At 34.8% G+C, this 20,763-nt stretch overlaps 1 protein-coding gene across 1 annotated transcript; it reads left to right on the top strand.

The window, feature by feature from the left end:
- The first annotated feature begins 254 nt into the window (after positions 1 to 254).
- On the top strand, positions 255 to 17,663 carry LOC149945827 (venom allergen 3-like). Its single transcript, XM_090175751.1, has 7 exons — positions 255 to 311; positions 3,656 to 3,864; positions 4,416 to 4,491; positions 4,590 to 4,633; positions 9,222 to 9,347; positions 12,391 to 12,494; positions 17,546 to 17,663. The coding sequence occupies exons 2-7, from the start codon at positions 3,658 to 3,660 to the stop codon at positions 17,595 to 17,597; spliced, it is 609 nt and encodes a 202-aa protein (XP_090031877.1). The 5' UTR covers positions 255 to 311; positions 3,656 to 3,657; the 3' UTR covers positions 17,598 to 17,663.
- The last annotated feature ends 3,100 nt before the right edge of the window (positions 17,664 to 20,763 follow it).

Here is a 20,763-nt window from a genome sequence, read left to right as displayed (position 1 = left end):
ATCTACTGACAGAAACAAATTCGTATTCTTTCCTTAATTGAAACATTTAGTCACGGTAAAAATAATGCTTTCACAAAACAAAAGAGGCAGCAACTACATAACTGTAATTAAACACTGGGGAAACACAGCTTTCATTTTTAGTCTCAATTTCAGTTAGAGGAACTGGTTCCGACTAAACTCCAACCGCTTGTAGGTAATAGATCTGTGATGCACACATGTAACGAGCGACTCAAATATAATAGTATCAAGTCGGGCAGAAAGCGTATCGCTCATTATCTTTCCTTACAAAGCCGAAGCTGAATCTCCAGCTGGTAAATATAAATATCTTCGCTCCAGACTTTCTATTTTAAAAAAAAGAATGGAACTTGTTATATTTTAATGTTTAAAAAAGCATCCGTCCAACCACTATGTCGATCTAATAGCCTAATATCTCTTCCGCTTAAAAAAATTCGCTACGTACTAAATAAAAAATATGTAGCTCTTATCCCAAACAATTGTTTCGTGAAATCGATCCCAATTTCAAAGCAATCTTCACCTAACTTAACTTCAACTTTTAATTTTTTAAATCATTCACTTTGGAATGGAAACATTAGCGATGGTATTCCCTTATAACAATTTTTTTTCTTTAACAATCTATCCTTTCCTTAGCCACAATTTAATAAAAATAGTTCATTTCGTAATATTAAATATTTTTTACAAATCTGAAACCGCACTCAAAGTTCCGGGTAACCCGAACCTGATAATTATCAGTTTTCTTATTTCGTTATTTCGTAGGGAAAATTTAACGAGTTTACAAAAGACTTATTGGAATGAGCTCGTACTTATGGCAGTCTGTCGCAGAGTGATGGAGTACCGGAAAGTTTGGAACGGGAAACTCTTTACCCCTCCCCTTTTTTAATTTTTACAATTACTGCTAACCTAGTTCGATGGCGACAAATACGAGCGAAAACGCGATGAGTTCTCAAAATTGAAAATAGCTACTTTCGGAAACGAATAAGGCAACATTTATAACGTTCCGAACGTGAGAAACGACTGACGCTTTTAATTCCTTGCACATCTATATTTGGCTCTTCGGAAGACTAATAACGATTCCCAACACGATAAATTCAACTTAAAAATCTATAATAATATCTAATGTTAAAATCTACATCATAATCTCCATTATGATCAGAAATTTTCCCAATTAACCGAAAGCCGACGTTTCATTTTTTAAAGGCGTCCTGAAATGCTCGCTTTTATGGGATTCGATTACTCTGTTTAATAATACCTGAGATTTATACTAATTGGGGATCAAATTTGATTATATTAAGATGTTGTTTATAAATTTTTCCTCGTTATTTCTTTTAACTCAAAACTTTAAGGTTGACGTAGAAAGAGAGGGTAAAGTCGCTTCGCTACTGAGAGGCGTTTCTCTTTCAAAAATCCGTATTTATTTTTTTCCCGCTAAAATGCCCATAGGATCCGAACGTTTGATGGCGCTGCAAGAGTATCCGCCAGTCCTAGCGCGCGATTCAATATTCAGTTTAAGTCGACGCAAAAATTGATTAGTTTGTAATTTACATTTTAAGTAGTTTTTAAATGTTTTTAATATGCCTGGATCATTTTGTTCCGCCGTAAAGTGTTCTAATACGAAAAATAAGAATTCTTGATTATCATTTTTCAAGTTTCCAGAGAAAAAGAACGGTGAATACGCGTTTTTTACAACGGAATACCTACACTTTAACCATAGGCTTTGCTCTAATCATTTCACTGACGATAGTTTTATGAATATTAAAACTAAAAATAGTCTAATACCATCAGCTACTCATTTCCCAGTACAGCTAGTTAAGGTAAAGAAAAACATATAAGGGCTCTAAATGTGGTTTAAAAAAATTACTGACAACTACTGTACTAAAATGTATAGCATATCCATCCGCGACATATGAACATGGGTTGGAAGAAAGCACGTTGGTCACAAAAGCATCACAACCAATTTCAGAGGAAAACATTGAATGTTCTAGATGAACATAATTACACTTTTTCCAACAGTATTTTATGCGAAAATTCAGAAAATGATAATTGAAACTGTCTATCTCAATAATGAATAATTTTAATAAATTACATTACTTTAGTTGTTAATCACAATGGTAAAAGAACTTTAGATTTAAACACGCAATTTTCATCATCTTCTAAACACATTCGAACAGAGCATATGCAATTCAATTGAGAGTCCAAATCTACTTAAACAAAATGTTTAACTTCATTTTCTCCCAAATACCTATTCGAAAAATATTTACACTATTGGAAAATTATTTCCTAATCCCAAATATGTGCAGAATTATGGTTATGTTACATCAAATCATTTCGATATTTTGAAACCAACGATATTTCTATTACTATTCAAAAAAATATCGAACGTGCGAAAGTATTCTAAGTAATATAATTCAAACGGAAACGTATTTTAATTGGAAGATGAGATCTCACTACTTTGAATTAGACGATAAATGTATATAGGAAAAAACTGGTTTATTGTAAATCGCTGGCAAAATGTACAGTTGATTCCAACGAGACCAAAACGACGTCGTAGCTCATTTTCACAAATAAAACCGATTTAACTTCGCTAACGATTCCTTTATATGTAAATAAGCAGTCATAAATTATTTTTTTTAAATTCCAATGCTAGGAATATTAAATAAAATATGGCTTTATAAATTAAGTTTAAGCAAGATGTCACGGATATTTAAGTACACAATCACCCCGATATTATAAATATTTTTATAATATTAAATTAGAACAAATTATCAATCATCTTGTACATCAACTTAATAAGCCCAAGAGGAATTATATCGAAAATGAATTTTTTTGAGTTACCTAGTTCTGTAAATAAGGTAGAGATAGTCCAATTAAATTATTTTTTTGACAAACCGAATTTTTCAAGTTACCAGGTTTTTTCGAGTTAAATGGCGCCTTTATCAATTGGTACGAAATTCAAACATGACAATAGTGCATAAATAACCTTCCAAAATATCGATTAACCATAAAAATTGCGGTTAACTGTTTATTTATAGAAATTATCCACGGATAGAAAGGGATTTATAACATGCAAAAAAAATTTAATTTTTGGGATAATGGTCAGTTGTGGATAGAAAGAGATTAAGTGATTAATTCTTATCCAAACGCCGACCTCTAATACACGGGTTGTGGAGTCCCTCAAATTGGCGTGAAATCTCACTTTAAATTAAAATTTCTTAACGAAACCGAAAACGTAGTTCGCAAATGATCAGTACTAACTAAAAATATAATTTTCAACCAAGTCGGTCTTAATTCAAAAAAGAAATGTAGGTTTGAAGTCGAAAATCGCGAAAAACCACTTAAATGGAAAAAAATATTAATTCCTTCAGCTCAGATTTAAAAATATTATATTGGGATACCGAGGCCGGTAAATGAAGCGTAGAATAAGATTTCGTTAAAATTTATAACCCTTACTGGTAAAGAGTTATGTACGACTCGGCGGCATCGGTTGATGGCGGACACTGTACGTCAAACCAATGCCCATAAATCCCTTGGACTGTTTGTAAAAAGCACATAAGTAAAACAATCAAAACAATTTTAAATTAAATTTAAATGCCTTTTGATCGTACGCTTTTCATGGAAATATCTGCAACAATTTTTTCAGAAATGAATTTTGTGGAATTGCTAGTTATTTTGGGAACATTTTGTACGATGACTCACGGCAAGTCATCAGAATGCACCGTGAAAGACATTTCTCCATCGGAAATAAATGATGTTTTAAACAAACACAACTCGATCAGGATGCAAGTGGCCAAAGGAGATGCCGTTGGTGCAGACGGAAATCTGCCACCTGCCACAAATATGGGAAATCTGGTAGGACTTATACTTAATCCAATTCCAGATTTTATCTTTATTTTAATGGGCCCTTAAACAGCCAAGGGATGTAATACCGGGTGACTTCCCGGGGTGTTGGGGTTCGGCTCTCGCATCTCATAAGGACTGGGAGATGTTACACTTGTTTAGTGTTTTCTGGAACTTCCAAGGGGCCAGCTGAGCCAATGGGTTCGGAATCAGGCTATCGTTTGGGGGTTGCAACAGTGCTGGCCCTCTGCTGGAGTTAGTTAGCAGCTCTGCAGCTCTCCGAATGAGGTGTTGCGGCCCTTGCTTTAACGCCTTTTGGTCTCTGACTAGAATATTTAGTACCAGTTTGCGTTGGGGGGGGGGGGTCAGTGTTTTCTTTGTCCCGCCATGTAATGCCTTCACTTCTGGGCGTCGGTTGACTGATTTATTAATATCTGACAGAATGTATACTATCAATTGGAGTTAGCATCTTTTTCTTTCTTGTTACGAGCTAGCACCAAATCCCAATATTATTATAACATTCACGCAGAGTCACATTAATTTATAAAGTTCTTTTCCTCTAGACCTGGAACGATGATCTGGCTAAAGCGGCGGCAGACTGGGCTGCTGAGTGTGAATTCAAACATAATAATAATTCAAGTACTGTCTCTTTTTATTTAAATGTACATTGTGATTCAAAATAACCTTATTTCCTTAAAGAATTAATAAATAAATAATTGTTTTTGTTTCAATTTCAGTTAAGCCTTTCGAACACGTTGGCCAAAATTTATGTCAATTCCACGTAAGTTTAAAATTTAATTAAATTAAATTCAAAATTAATTAATGACAAATTGAAACACTCAAAGAAACAATTTCAAGGTCGAGATGTCCATTTTCAAGAATTTTTTTCTTCTGGCTGAATTATTTAATTTATTAATTCACAATTGAGTGTATAGTTTGGGACCATCAGCGGGAGTCGAACTCGCGACTTCCGTGCGGCCGACTTCTGATCAATTCTGCCACATGTAAATAAAAAAGCGCGACTTTTAAAATGTCGTTGTTGCTGGTCGTAGTGCCATCTAATCGCGACCGAAAGCTATCACTGAGATTTCGAAAACTTAGTAGGCATAGTATTAGTAGTAAAAGGACTTTATATGTTGGGTAACTACGCACATAAGGGAACCATGAAGGATTAAATAAAATAAAATAATAAACTATATTTTTGAACTTCAGTACAATTTAACGCTGTTTTTTGTTTATTCAATAGTAACATAGAGAAATAACCAATCCAGATTTTGATATTTTAATCTTGTTTGTCACTGGATCCTAGGCGCTACCTCGGAAGAGCGTCGATAATATTTGGTGATCATTAAGAATACGTTTTATATTTCTAAAGAATTTTCCTAAACGAATTCATATTTTTTGCCTCAGAAGTGTTTATTTTCTAGGACAATGTTCCTAGTGCGCTGCATTTGGGGCCCTCGTTTTTAATAGGGGCCCACAAGCCAAACCGTCTGCAACAATGAGTGAGTGGTCCCTGGCATAAGGATTAAGGGGAGCTTTCCCCATTTGAGAATGGCTCAATTTTAAATTTATTTGTTTCTAATATTTGCAAAAGCGCAATAATCTATCCGTCTAGCCCCTTTGGCAAACCCTTTGTAGCTTCGGGGACTACAAATAAAATAAAAGGATTGCGCACACGGAAAATACGATAAAGCAACCTACTGCGATTAGTTAGAGAAAGAGAGGAAACAATCCGCGCACGAGAACGGAGAATAGGCTAAAGGGATTAATTGAGGGTATTAAGAAAACAATAATAAGAGCTCGCGTTATGAAACCTGTAGGGAAAAATATGGGTGTAATAAAACCGACTGGATGAACATTTGAAGAAATCCCGTACACTTTACACGAAATCCAATTTACAATCCGAAATCTTCAAAATCCGACATGGATTCTGAATTACTTTAAATTCCAATTAACTCTTCCTCAAACACGAAATCCTGGAAAAATTCAACAAGATTCCAAGAATTCCGAAATGAGTTTAAGATATCCAGTCATTGCAGTCAAAAATTAAGGAATGGAAGCATTTGAAAATCCGAAAAAAATAAGAATTTAAACCGACATTTGATCGGACATGGGACTAGAGAAGCGCGTAAATAACTGAAATGGACACGATTAAACAATTTAAAATGAAACAAGATAAGATATAAAACCATTTTTTTTTTCACGAAGCATCTCCAAAACCGATTTTGGTTCCAAACTGCACTTTATCCATTTACACTATCGCTCAGTCCCAATATAGGACGCTAAGTGCTTATTTAAAAACGACTTTTACTTAAACTACTCTATTATCCCTTTTGCCATATTCTCCTCAAACGCTAATCCATTAACCATATTATTCGACTACGCAATCCCTTGACCGTGTCATCCGTCCACGCATGCTCTTATTATTGTTTTCTTAATCCCTTTAGCCCATTCTCCGTTCTCGTGGGCGGATTTTTCCCTCTCTTTCTTTAACGAATCGCGGTAGGTTGCTTTATCGTATTTCCGTGTACGCAATTCTTTTATTTTATTTTTAGTCCCCGAAGCTACAATGGGTTTGGCAAAAGGCCTTCTCGCGAGTTAACGACATTGACATGGCGATGGTGACGAAAATATAGATTCTGAGCTTTCGGCCCAGCAACACTTTTAATCAGCATTCTCTAAAGCAGCGGTTCCCAAAAGGTGTTCCGCGGAAGGGTCAGTGGGGTTCCGAGAATTCGCAGCGCGGCCATCTTGGTTTGTGTCAAGAGTCTTTTAAGATAAGTTAAAACATGAGTTGGGGTTCCGATAGAATTAGGTGGATAATTTACGGTTCCATAGCAAAACAATTGGGAACCGCTGCTCTAAAGTACATTATATCCAAATTTCAGAGACGTTGACCGAAAAACCATTTTACATAGACGGTGGGCGGTGTCCTTTGTTGATTTCGCTCTTTTTCAGCCCTTAATCTGCAGTATCTAGATATACTTGGAAATTAAAACGTCCAATTATCTTAAAAGTTTAATTTTTCTGGAAGCAACTGGTTTATTATCAGATTGAAGTTTACTTTCGACAGAAATACTTTCAAAGGATATTGTGGAGAATAATTATACCCTGAAAAAGGATTATTATAAAAGAGACCATTATAAAATTAAAACTTTCGTATATAATTTACTTAAAGGTTTGCTAAAACAAATTGTTATTTTGGTTACTAATGAAAACGATCAGACGTTTTGTAAAAATTCACAAAGTTACGATAACCAATATACACTACTGTAACTTAATTATCACTGCTTTAAATAATTGTCAAACCGATCTTATTACAAATCAGTTTAAAGGATATCATATACCGATTGGGATCTCCCAAGGAACTGATTTTGAATAACAAATCAGTTAAAAACGTATATCCATCGAATTATTATGAAATGTTTATAATAATTTGGAAAGCTTTTTTGTTGACCCTCCTTTTTGCGAACATTATTATTCATTTCGAAACATCTTAATTCTAATAGTTCAAATGATAGTGAAAACTGTCAAGCTTAATTTAAATATCTGCTGTATTTGGTAAAGCTCCGGTTTGTAACATTTCTTTCTGTACTATATTTAAATAATGATTTGCCATTAGTACACTGAACCTTCGGTTGTCCGTTACACAACGATACGAAACTTCCTAATATTAATTTTATTGGTCTAGGGACTACACCATTAAGCTTTCTCTACGAGACTACGAAACGCTTAGGGTAAATGTGTTAGCAATGCAGTGCACAATACGACGGTTTACAATCGTACCAGTTTTGTAGTGCGGGACTAGGCATTTTTTTTAATTTAATCAATTAACCTTTTGTTTTTAAACAATTTATTTCCATTAATTTTACCAACCTGTATTAAATTGAACTTCTCTAAAGCAAATTATACTTTTGTGCTACATGTGAAATTACCAAACAGGTAATGAAATATGCTTTTTCTTTAATAATTTTTATGAAAATTTTATCTATTTCAGAGTGTTAATTTTATATTTCATAAAACAAACGTATTTTATAAGAACATAACTATTACGACAACAGTTTGACAGGTCAGAATTATAAATTATTTTAAAATACATACATTTCCAACCAAGAAATATGTTTATCAGTTTGCGAAAAGGAGGGCAACTCAATGGCAATTATTCTCAATATATTTGATCTTTTAAATTAATTTCAAATTGTCGAAACAGTTGTAAAAATACATTACATTTATTTTTAATGAAACCCGTTTTTGAATATACAGGATGTTTTGAATTACTCTGACGGGGCTTTTGTTTCAGAAACTGCACGATATAGAGTTGCGAAATTTTCAGGTTAGTATTTCTAGGATAGGATCGCTTAAGATCGTAAATTTCAGAAAATTCGGAAATAATTTCGGGTTTTTGTAAAAATATTTTTTCACCGGTAGGTGCTAGAAAAAACGTTTCAATGAGAACGTTGTAGAGTGCTGTCGAAATTGTTCAAAGAAATTGGTTTCATTGGAAAAGAACACTTTTTCACCAAACACGTATCGCTGCAAACGGAGGTATCCTAGAATCTCACTTGTTAAATTCTTATGTTTATTCGAATAAAATGTTTAATTAAATGGAAAGCTTTTTTTCAGCAGCTCATATCTTCGTGAAAAAGTGTTCTTTTCCAATGAAAACAACATTTTGGAACATTTTCGACAGCACTCTACAAGTTTCTAAACGAAACTTTTTTCTACAGGTAAACATTATTTTAAAACAAAAACCTGAAATTATTTCCGATTTAACTGAAATTTAGGATTTAAAACGATCCCACACTAGAAATAATACCCGGAATATTTAGCAACTCTATCTCTTGCAGTTTCTGAAAAAAATGCCCAGTCAGACCAATTCAAAACACCCTGTATGATGCTGGGGAGATCCAAAAGATCCCTTAAAGCTACCCTTCAAACAGAATTGAAAATATTTTTTGTAGTTATTTTTATTTGATGGTTAGATAGATGGGGGTTTTTATCGAGATAAAAATTTTTTATCTTGAGGATTATTAAAGTTTTTGCCATTTAAATTTCTGGAGAAGGACTTTGTTAAACCGCTTTCTAACGTTGCACCCAATCGACATCACACCCTAACAAAAAGCTCCTTCCCGCTAAAAAAAACACATCAGGGCAGTTTCTTATTGGTCCAATTAAACTTATGACGGGATTGAAGCTCTCCAAAGGCTCTTTTCTTCGTGCGTCTCGTGCCCGGGGGAAGCTCAGCCATGTTCCCCATGCATCGTCTCAAGATTGCTATTCTGTCGAAGTTCAAAAACAATGTTAATGTAACTGTTTGCTGTTCAATTGAAAAAAAATCATTATTTTCGTTCTTATTTTCCATCTAGAGTTCAGATAAACTGACAACTTGTGATTACGATGGAACCATTGAAGCTTGGTACATGGATATTGAAAATTTCAGAAACTCGCAAATCCAATCTCTCGATTTTCAATATGCTTCACATTTTACCCAAGTAAGGCCATTTGTTTTCACCCAAACATCTTTTGAGGATAATATGAAGATTTCCGTTTTTCGTCTTGACTTCTCGACCGATTAAATGTTTTTATTTAAAATTTACTAAGGGTTGCTAAATCATAATTAATTAGATAAAGATAACTTTATGGTTATTTTTAAAAGCGGGGGTTTTAATAAGTACGCTAGATAAAAATCAAATTTTAGTTGTGATGAAATAGTTTATTTTATTTAATAACACATTAAAGTCAATTAAAATGTTTTCCATAATTTATTTTAAATATTTAATATTTAATAATAGTTCTATTAATAGTCAGCTCAGTGGCGTAGCCAGGATTTGTTTTCGGGGGGGCACGCCATTGAAAAAAAAGTAAAAAAATAAAAATATTTGTACGTACGACCATACGTTTCGGGGGGGGGCATGTGCCCCCTGTGCCCCCTGGTTACGCCACTGAGTCAGCAAAGCTAATACGAAAGGCACCACTTAAGGCCTAAATCATCAAGTTACTGTTAAAGCCAATAATTCAGGTGGCGGGGTTTAATGCGTAGGAGGGTGCTGACGAGCACTTCATGCGACGCGAGCCAATAGTCATTATTACCAATAACGTCAACAAGTTTTTATGGTGGGTGAAACCGAAGAACTCGGTGGAAAACCCCATTAACCAGTAAAGAAAGAGCTTGCTTACACAACGCAAAAGTGGTTGTTCCAAGTTCTCAGCCAGTCCCACAAACTGGGATTGAATCCTATTAACTGAAATAAAGAACACGTTAAAGTTTTCGTTCTGTTAAAAACATTAATAGGTAAAATTACTGCGCTTTAAATCGGATGAAAAGTTAATCTGACCGGTTAGTTTTAGTTTCAAGAGAAACAAATATTTCTTTCTAGCAATATTTACACATCATTGAAAACAGCGTAAAAACCTCGTTCAAGATGATTGGGCTGGCGGAGTGGTTAGCACTTTCGCCTCGCAGAAAGAGGAGCCTGGTTCTATCCCAACTTGTGGCACCGGGTGAAAACTCCTAATCCACTCTCCCCGCGCCTGGTTAAAGGGGTTTTCTCTGGAGCTCTTCATTTTCCACTTCCCAAAAAACTTTTATAAGTTAACGTTAATAGTAAGTGTAGGGCACTGTTGGCTAGCGTGGCGTGAAGGGTTTGCCACCACCCTCCCACGCATTGTAACCCGTCCACCTGTTTAAAGGCATTAAATCTCACTTGATGACTTGGGCCTATGGTGGTGCATTGGGTTTAAGCCTAACTGAAGGTTATTAGGTTACAAAACAGGTCATTTGGTCGTTACAACGAGTAACTTTCTGAAAAACCCTCAATTCCCCAGCAAACACTGATATCTACCAGGATATACCCTTTTGGTCTCAGTATCCCTGCCAGAATATGTAACATAATAGGTGAAAACTATTCGCTAGTTTTGGAGTAATTTTTAAGGAAATAGCGAGCAACTTCAAAATACAGTTTGGCTGTTATACTATGGAAGAAGTTGGTAGTTTGGGGTAAAAGGTGTACTCTTTTCGTCCCAAAGCGAACGAATAATTTTGGCCTAATAATTCAAAAGTATGCTTTAAAAGTATTTTCTTAAATGAAACCTTGTATTGACGTACGTCACTTCCAGCTAAGTGATGAAAAACGCGTCATCGACTAAATTGATGGGAAACTAAAGTAAGAAAAGAATTCCTCGCCCGTTACTGACTTTAGCAACCTATATAGTTTAGCTCGTGCATCGCCATCACGTGATTTCGTTTCCATGGTAACCAATTTAATAGAATTCAATGTTCCGTGTAAAACAAGGTCTCATAGAATTGTTTCTACGGAAATGATTAACAGAGGCATACTTATGAGAAATTATGTGACATATGCTGCTACTTAACGTCCATATATGGATAATGAATATGTAGACACGTGTTCTTCTATGGTAGAAATGTCCTAGATCTCCGTGACCAAAACAAAAGCGTACAGAGTTACGCTATACACGATAGTAGCAATCTAACGGCCGAATGTATCTTTTCTTACCTTTTCACGTTCAAATGTCAATAATTAAAAATATCCAAATGAAATTAGCTAGCCTTCCTTGGCGGTCGTAGCACTGTTTATTTAACCGAATGTTATTTAAAAAATTATCATCGTTTCTATATGAAATCGACTTAACATGTAATGTTTAACCTACTGGAAAAGGCTATTTTTAATGTCTCTAGTAGGTCTCTATAACATCAATATGACAAGGAATATCCTGCGTTTTGATATTCTATTGGCTCTCCAAACCTATGACTAAAAGATATCTAGTGATTTACTAATTTATATCAAACCTGGAATATAGATATCCTTCAGACATCATGAATCACCAAGATAATATCCTACCGATATCGAATGGACATATTTGTGTTTGATGGGTGAAGATAAAAATATATTTCCGCATTGATCATAAATCCACTATATCTCCTAATTAAATCCAAAACTAAAACTATATTAAATTGCTTAGTAAAAGGTACAGTCTTTTACAAAAGTCTTCTACAAAGGGAGTTTTTGCATTTATCTTAAATTTTATCGAAACGTGTAAACGATAGAAAAATGAAACGATAAGCAATTTTTAATACTTTTTATTTCCTTTCACGTTGAGTTGTCGTATTTTGCAAAGCGATAATAGTTACGGCGGAAACGCCAGATGTCGTTTTTGACAACTTTTCAAATAATGGAAACATTTTCGGTAAGGGTAGTCGATTGATTTTTAGAAAGTGTCACGGTCATTTCTCTACCACCAACGGTTGAAGAGCTATAGCCAGTTGCAATTTTAGATTCAATTTGGAAAAAACTATAAGACGTCAAATATCACTTGTAGCATCCCCCTGATAATGCAGAGCTTTTCAACAACAAAATAAATTGTATAGGAAAATTTCAAATAATATGTTACGTTGTTGTTGTTGTTTATATATATGTATATACATACATATGTTGTTTACAAGATATGTGCTGTGGATTTAAATCGAAACTTGGAAATGAGTGCCAAACTTTAGTAACACTTAATTTTCCTGAATAGATAGTTTGGGCTACCACAACTGCTGTTGGTTGTGGATGTTCTATGAGCAACGGAAAATACAGGGGTCTGTATTATTACTACGTCGTTTGCAACTACGGACCCGCGTAAGTATCATTCTTTATAATCTCATTAATTTTCTAATAATTAAGTTTTGAAGAAGAACCTGTATTTTTTGGAATCACGTCAGTGCCATTTTTAAATATAAGTCGCTTTGGACGCCTCGTGGACTTTTGCACGGTAATACAAGAGAGATTGAAAAAAATTTACAAAATTGATCTCGTGATAAAAGAAGGGTTTCTTTGCAACGTAAAAACCCAACCTGAACTAACCTACCAGAAGTGAAAACTAACCAGATTTAAATTTCCGGTCCAACCGAATCCCGCTATGTTGGGCTATAAACGAAAATACGTTTCGGTTCAATGGGATTCGATCGAACGGGATTCGGTCCAATAGTATATAACCGAAAGAATGGTCCCTAGTGGTATTAATTTCTCGAGACGACCCTTAAAGATATCTCCACAATTCAGAGTTATTTACTTAAACGTAATCCCGGTTCTATCCCGCCCGGTATAAAATTTTAATTATAATTAAAATAATCGAGACGAAACAACCGAGTTTAGTTTATTCAGAGTATTATAAATTAAGTAGTTACAACAGCGAGTTAGACGTTCTAAAACAATGCACAATTGAATTTAACACTACTTACAGAACAGTTTATCAGTGAAATATAATACGAAGCAGATTTTAATAAAAGAAATATCTCGCTTACGAAATACTTGCCGCATCTTTAACGCTCATTTTATTTCAACACTCGCCCTTGATGAAGATACCGTAGAATAGCTATTTTTTATATCTGGTAGTGAACGGCTCGTAGCCCTCCTGTTGACGTTGTGACACATACCGCATGAGAAAGACCAATACCGTCCAATTTCCAATATCATATAATGACTCGCACACCCAGGAAATCAATGACTGCATTAGGAATCGTAGATGTCCAAATATCCACACCAATAAAAAATGTATTAACAAGAAGCGAAAAACTTAACATCACAAAGCACAGAAAGCCAGAAAGCCACTTGACTAAACCACAGCTCGTATATCAATAAATGACCGTAGACGGAATAGTTAGTGCGACACCTTACCATTAACAAACAGGAATTTTCGACGTTATTATCATGAACCCCGATAAGCTAAAAAACACGACGTACACACTATAAAGTCTGCTCCAAACTGGACGTTTTCGTTGAAAATTAAACTAAAAAAAACAAAAGATAAACATATAAGATCAAAGAATAGACCAAAAACAACATTATCTTAATCAGTAAAAATAACATACGACCCTTCCTTTGCCTAAAGCCCAGATACATATTATCAAGAATGTATTGAAGTTACTAAGAATATTGGACTACAGGATTCTGATTCCCATCCTCGCAGCCTTTGTAGCTTAAATTCGTCTGCTTTCCCATTCAAGTTTGCTATATGGTTTGACCTTGAATGCCCCTTAAATGCAGACGAACTTTCTCCACAAAAGCTGTGAGGATGGTACCAGGGGTTAATGCTATGCTGAAATATTCTTAGTAACTTCAATACATTCTTGATATTATATTAAAAAAACGAGTATCCGAAAAAACTAAACCTACTGACAATTAAAGAGTTTAACAACGTCAATGAATAATATATTACAGATTTATAACACAACGTATCAAAGTCCTAAAACCGCGCTCCCGGTTCAATTCCCGACGAAATAAAAACTAGTACACAAAAATTTAAAAACAAAGTTCAATAAAAAAATATCCACAGATATTGTATTCACCCGTTTGGTAACAAAACTCGCCTTACCGTAATGGTTCCTTTACTTTAATTTCTACCCTTAGGAAGTAAATGGCTCGGCGGTGAACTATCCGCATGGTAACAATGCGACCCGAGTTCAATTCCTGATCACGATCAAATTTTACATAAAAATTCTTAAATATTTAATTAAATATAAGATTAATATATTTTATAAATATTTAATTAAATATAAGATTAACATAATTTATAAATATTTAATTAAATATAAGATTAACATAATTTATAAATATTTAATTAAATATAAGATTAATATAATTTATAAATATTTAATTAAATATAAGATTAATATAATATTAATATAATGTATAAATATTTAATTAAATATAAGATTAATATAGTATTAATATAATTAATAAATATTTAATTAAATTAAAGATTACAATAATATTAATATAATTAATAAATATTTAAATATAAGATTAATATAATATTAATATAATTTATAAATATTTAATTAAATATAAGATTAATATAATTTATAAATATTTAATTAAATATAAGATTAATATAATTTATAAATATTTAATTAAATATAAGATTTATATAATATTAATATAATTTATAAATATTTACCGTAGTGTCACGCATATAGCCAGCCTACTCAGATAGCCCGCATAAGAATATAACCCGCTGCTTCCCCGTTTCCTATAAGAAAAAACTTAAATAAACCGCTTACGCATATTGCCCGCCTACTCAGATAGCCCGCATTAAAAAGAACTTAAATAAAAAAATTGTGAGATACGCTGACCATTTTAGTGCGGTAAGCTACGGTGTTAAGTTCATCCCTCTTGTGCCGGTAATTCTAATAGCAATGGTTAAAAGAAAATCTTACAAAACGTATGACAGAGCGGAATGGGATAAATGGATGGCAAACGGCAAACACACCTTTACTCCTGCAGGGAGACAACGACGAGCTAACTACGTGGAAATCTGCAAGTGGGTTTATACAGCTTGGCAAAAAGTCACAACAGAGACAATACGTAATGGATTTTTTAAAGCGGGTATACTAAAAAAACAAAATATCGCCAAAGCTGTTTTTTAGAAATACACCGTATCTTAACAAGCGTCGGTGGCTCAGTGATAAGAGTAAATCACTTGCACGCAGCCGACCCAGGTTTTATTCCCGGCCGGCACCAACAAATCTCAAAATTATACTAAGACGAATACCGTGAACAATTGGTGGAAACCCTGCCATTTAACGTTGAAAGGTTGCATAACACTCAGCACTTGGTCCGTCCCAAAAGTCAATAAGAAGAAGTTGAAGAGATAACGCCGGTACAAACACAACAAACACAAACACAACAGCCTCAACAAAAACCAACCCAACAGACTCAACATCCACAACCGTCATAACATAAACTCAACACCCACACCGTCATAACATAAACTCAACATTCACACCCTACACATAAGCATTACAATAACGAAATACCCAATCAAACTGAGTTAAAACCGTCACGACGGTGAGTGTGTTAACGAAAAAACACCATCCCAACCAAACCCAACCGAAAATTAATCCGTCAACGCTCACCGTCGCACAGTGGTTTTGCCAACCCTTCGACAGTCCTAGCAACTGCGAACGCAGTGGTTTCGAGAAACTGCGTACGCAATGATTAACCTTTGCACGGAAAATCCGAACGCGTTCGCAGGACAGACACACAGAAACACAGACAGAATCAGTTATTGTTTAACCCCTCCTAAGGGAATTTGTCCCCTCGGAGCGGTAAAAATTCAAAAAATATTATGCCTTAGTAACAGAAATTGGTGGCTCACTCCTGTAATCCCAAGCGTCTGGGAGGCAGAGTTTGTGGATGGCCGTTTGAGGACGACCACCAATTCCCAAGGGGTGGTCGGGATACTTCCGCCACGGGTGTCCCCACCCCTGTCGCCACGTATCCCCCCGTTGGCGTGGCCATTGCACATATCTCACCCTGATTAACAGTCATTGTGTGTGTGCTGGTTTCCTAATCCTAGGGTGTGTGTATATCTAAAAAAATTGAACTTTTTATTAATGTTCAAAAAAGGTATCAATCAATCAATTTGGAAAACGCATGCTCAATAATTTTCTGTGTGATTTTGATTCATGTGAGAAGTTCCTCTCTGTTTTCATTTGGCATGGCGCACACGTTTTCCGTAATGAAACACCACATGAAAAAATCCAGCGGCTTTAGTTCAGGTGACCTTTGTGGCGAACGTATTAGACCATTTATTCTTATCCACCGTTGAGGATAAGGGAGGCAGTGACTTGTTGAGCAAAACATAACTTCGATCCATAAATATGAGCGCTTCACCGACGACTTATTGATGGAGACAGTTAAAGACGATATGAATTTAGCAACTGGCTGCTAAATGCTGTGGATGATGATCCAAATTTTTGCGCCAATTTTCTTTTCTGAACAAGAGTCGTTTCCGAGAGATGGCCGTTTAATAATCAAAATACGCATCTTTGGAACGACGTCAATCCAGATTTGGTTGTCGCAATTGTAAATATTTGGGTTGGACATCTTGGTGACTAAATGTTTGGTCCCGTTTCTCTGTCGCAAAACCTCAACGGTCAGGGCTATTTTCAATTTTTACCTAACGAACTTAGTGCTGTTATCGACGACCTTCATTTGGCTGAAAGACGCAAGTTATGGTTTCAATAATATGGCGGTTGCCGAGAAGTCGAACCGGAAATGATAGAGCGTGCGTTTGCGAACTTGATTGTACCTTTCTCAAGCCTGTGTTACCGCCGAGGGTGGGATTTTTAAAGGACACTTGAACACCTTATTCACAGAAATTAAATTAACTCCGTTTAAAACCAATTTTGAACATTATTAATAAATCTAATTTCTGTTACTTAGGCATATTCAATTTTTAATTTTTGTCGGGTCAGAAAGTTTAATTTGGCTTGACTAACTTGTCAATTTTCAAAGTCTCGTTATTCACTGAAAAATGGGTCTTTTCCCTTGAATCAATGATTTTAATAGGTTTTCAATGACGGGGCTTTAACTGTAAAATTGAACGTTTTGATCTAACACCAAGTAATGAAAAAATAAGGTTTCACAATTGGTGAACCAATGTGCCGAAAACGGCGAAATTTTACAAAACCACGTCCCCCGGTTAAGTTAATCAACCATCCTAATTGCAAATTTCCAGCATTACAAGTTTGTTCACAAAAAAACCTTTTTCGAGCGAAAAAATACCCTTTATATGCCATACGGTTTCCGCTGTTAAAGGAACTCTAAACACATGTTTTAAATCATAAATATAGATTTCTTCGTCAGATAAAGCTTTAAAGTTTCTGGTATTTTATTTCTTTCAGTGGAAATGTAATTGGCAAAAGCATGTATACTACAAAGGATAAAAAGCAATGAAAGATTTTAATTTGAAATAAAATGTAAAGACATCTCTCAATAAATAATAATAAAATTGTTCTCTTCTCCAACAAGGGTTTCCATAATCATACACACATATTTCTAAATTGAATGAGCAGAGAAAATTTGCTTCTGGATTTCCTGGAAGGATAAATACAGCATTTGAAATAAAGGTTAAGCGAGTTCTTCCCTTACTATAAATACTTGTCGAGGTTAACGGTAATAGTAAGTTTGGGGAGCTGTTGGTACGTGTGGCATGAATGGCTTGCCACCACCCTCCTACGCATTGCAACCCGTCCACCTGAAAAAATGACTTAAAAAGTCGCTTGATGACTTAGGCTTAAGGTGGTGCCTAGTGTCTTAGCCTAGCTGATTATTATTATTATTATTATTATTATTATTATTATTATTCAAAGCGTTCGTGACATCCTTATATCTTATGTCGTACAAAGTGACATCAACCTAGTCATATTCTACTTATTGACATCGTAACTAATGACTTTGCCCTTAAAAATATACTACTTGAAGACATTCCATTAGTAACATTGTACAAGTGATATCGCACCTAGTGGCATCTAACTTAATAACATCCTATCTAGTGATATCCCTCTTACGGACATCGAACCTATTGAAATCTAACTAAATAACCTCATATCTAGTGGTATCCTTCTTACGGACATCGAACCTATTGAAATCTAACTAAATAACCTCATATCTAGTGGTATCCTTCTTACGGAATAAAACCTACTGAAATCTAACTAAATAAAATCCTATCTAGTGACATCGAACCTATTGACATTATCTAAGTAACATCCTATCAAGTGATATCCCTCTTACGGACATCGCACCTAGTGACATTGCCTTTAGTATGACATCTTCTTAGTGATATCTCCAAGAAATATTTCCTACACAATTACATCACCTATTTTGACATTATAACAAGTGACATCCACCATTTATGACATAGTACCCAACAACATCCACTTCGACAAATTATCCTTTGTAATATCGTACATAACTAGCTTTTGTGAGAGAAAGGTATAACGCCCTGGAATACGAGATTATCAGTCTGATAACTCGTCCTCCATACCGCAGTCCAAGATCCCAGCTTGCAGTGTTTCCCCCTCCCCCTTCATGGATGATTCTCTCTCTATCTCCATCCTCAATAATTAGTTCTTCATAATTATTTCTGCTCCCCTCCCCCCTCCTTAATTATGACTGCGCCATTCTCCATAATTTATAATTATATTTTTCCAAACTCTATAATTTCAATTTCGCATCCGATACCAGAATTTCCCTAAAATATATTTTTCTCCCTCCTTAAACTCCATTATTTGTTATCGTTTCCAAATTCTATAATTTTTATAGCTTCCCAACCCCAAATTAATATAAATTTTCCCCTAACCAAATTCCATAAATTGTTCTCGCTTCCAAACTCTAAAATTTTTCCCCCTCCCCAAACTCCTTAAATTGTTCTCGCTTCCAAACTCTATAATTTTTCCCCCTCCCCAAACTCCATAAATTGTTCTCACTTCCAAACTCTATAATTTTTATAGCTTCTCAACCCCAAAATCAAAATAAATTTCCCCTCCCCAAACTCCATGAATTGTTCTCGCTTCCAACTCTATAATTTCTTTATTGCTTTACGAACCCCAGAATTTCCACTTTCGCCTCGCAGCAAGAGGAGCCAGGTTCGATCCCAGCTTGTGGCACTGGGTGAAAACTCGGAAAAACTCCTTCTGCGTTGAGTTTGCAAGTTCTCTCCCCACTGGTTTAAGGGGTTTTCCCCCGAGTTCTTCCATAAAAACTTGTCTAGGTTAACGGTAATAGTTAGTGTAGGGAGCTGTTGGCTCGTACTCGTGGCATGCAGGGCTTGCCACCACCCTCCTACGCATTGTAACCCGGCCACCTGAATTAAGGGCTTCAAAAGTCGCATGATGACTTAGGCCTAAGGTGGTGCCTTGGGTATTAGCCTAGCTGATTATTATTCCCCCCTCCCCAACACAATAATTTATCGCTATAAATTCTAATCGATAATTTCTTTATCGCTTTCGAACCCCAGAATTTCTTATCTCTAGAATATGAGTAATATAAACAAGTAATTTAAATTTAATTTGTTTATTTTAGAACTTTGTTAACATGATTACATAAAATTAGTTCTACGACTAGTCATACGTTAAACCCGCTTAATTCGTTATTTATCAATATATTAGTAATTAAGTCGATCTTCGTAAGGGATAAAAACAATTTATTTTAAAGGGTTGAAACTACCTTATGCAAGCGAGACTTGTATTAATAATTAAAAAGGTTCTACCTCAATTATTTGTCTATTTTTAATGGCAGTTCACAAGTATAAAACCAGATGTGTATTTGATATAAGTAAATACGAACTATAGTCATTTGTAAACGAAAACATTTTAATAATATTTTATACAACATATATGGACTCGTGTCTTGAACAGGGTTTATTATAATTTTACATAATTTTTTTTTAAAATGCAGTTGTTTTTCTTTACGGCTGGTAAAATCCATGTTTTCTTTTTCATACAAATTTACCAAAGGTGAACAATTATTGAACGCCAAAACTGTCACATGTCAAAAGTTTTTGACTAGTGCTTTTCAGTTACCATTCATTGACTTTTATTTCACCGAATCCCATCGAAGTCGCAACGTTTCCACCTATCAAACCATGACGATTTAAGTTTATTATTTATTCAACCATTAGAAATTGGCTGCTTCATTTCGGCGTAGCTGGAGAGGAGTCTCATTTTAACTAGACTCAACACAATTTCTACATGTCAAAACCAATTTTAGACATGTCAAAAATTCATTTTAACTGTTGCTTTTCGTTTCGACTAGACAATTTCTTCACGCATCGTGATTGGACAAGAGGTCTTTAACGGTAATTGGACAGAAATATAATTAACATGATTGAAAAACGCCATTCTATTGGTTTATTAAAACTTATACAAAGCCTTTATTGACCTTTACGTGTCACGTGAAATAATTTAGTTACCGCCTTAAAAAAATCTCATCCCCTCCGTCAAATTGAACATGTCAAATTTTTTCTGAATAGTTAAAAACTGTTGTCGTGTACGCCCGTATAGAAATCTAACGCTAGCCAAAAGTGTCCCTATAGAATTGTTTTATACACGTCCAAAATTCG

This window comes from Leiobunum rupestre, chromosome 5, assembly GCF_980474605.1.
Source record: "Leiobunum rupestre chromosome 5, qqLeiRupe1.1.hap1, whole genome shotgun sequence".
NCBI classification, from domain to species: domain Eukaryota; kingdom Metazoa; phylum Arthropoda; class Arachnida; order Opiliones; family Sclerosomatidae; genus Leiobunum; species Leiobunum rupestre.
Note: the sequence above shows the minus strand (reverse complement) of the source record. Positions and strands in the feature narration are given on the sequence as shown.

Bases quoted from the DNA above. Each gene is read 5' to 3' on its own strand.
- LOC149945827 (XM_090175751.1), top strand. From the start codon at position 3,658: ATGAATTTTGTGGAATTGCTAGTTATTTTGGGAACATTTTGTACGATG. The intron at 4,634-9,221 runs GTAAGTTTAAAA...TTTTCCATCTAG, and splicing joins AAAATTTATGTCAATTCCAC to AGTTCAGATAAACTGACAAC. The intron at 12,495-17,545 runs GTAAGTATCATT...TATTTCTTTCAG, and splicing joins GTTTGCAACTACGGACCCGC to TGGAAATGTAATTGGCAAAA.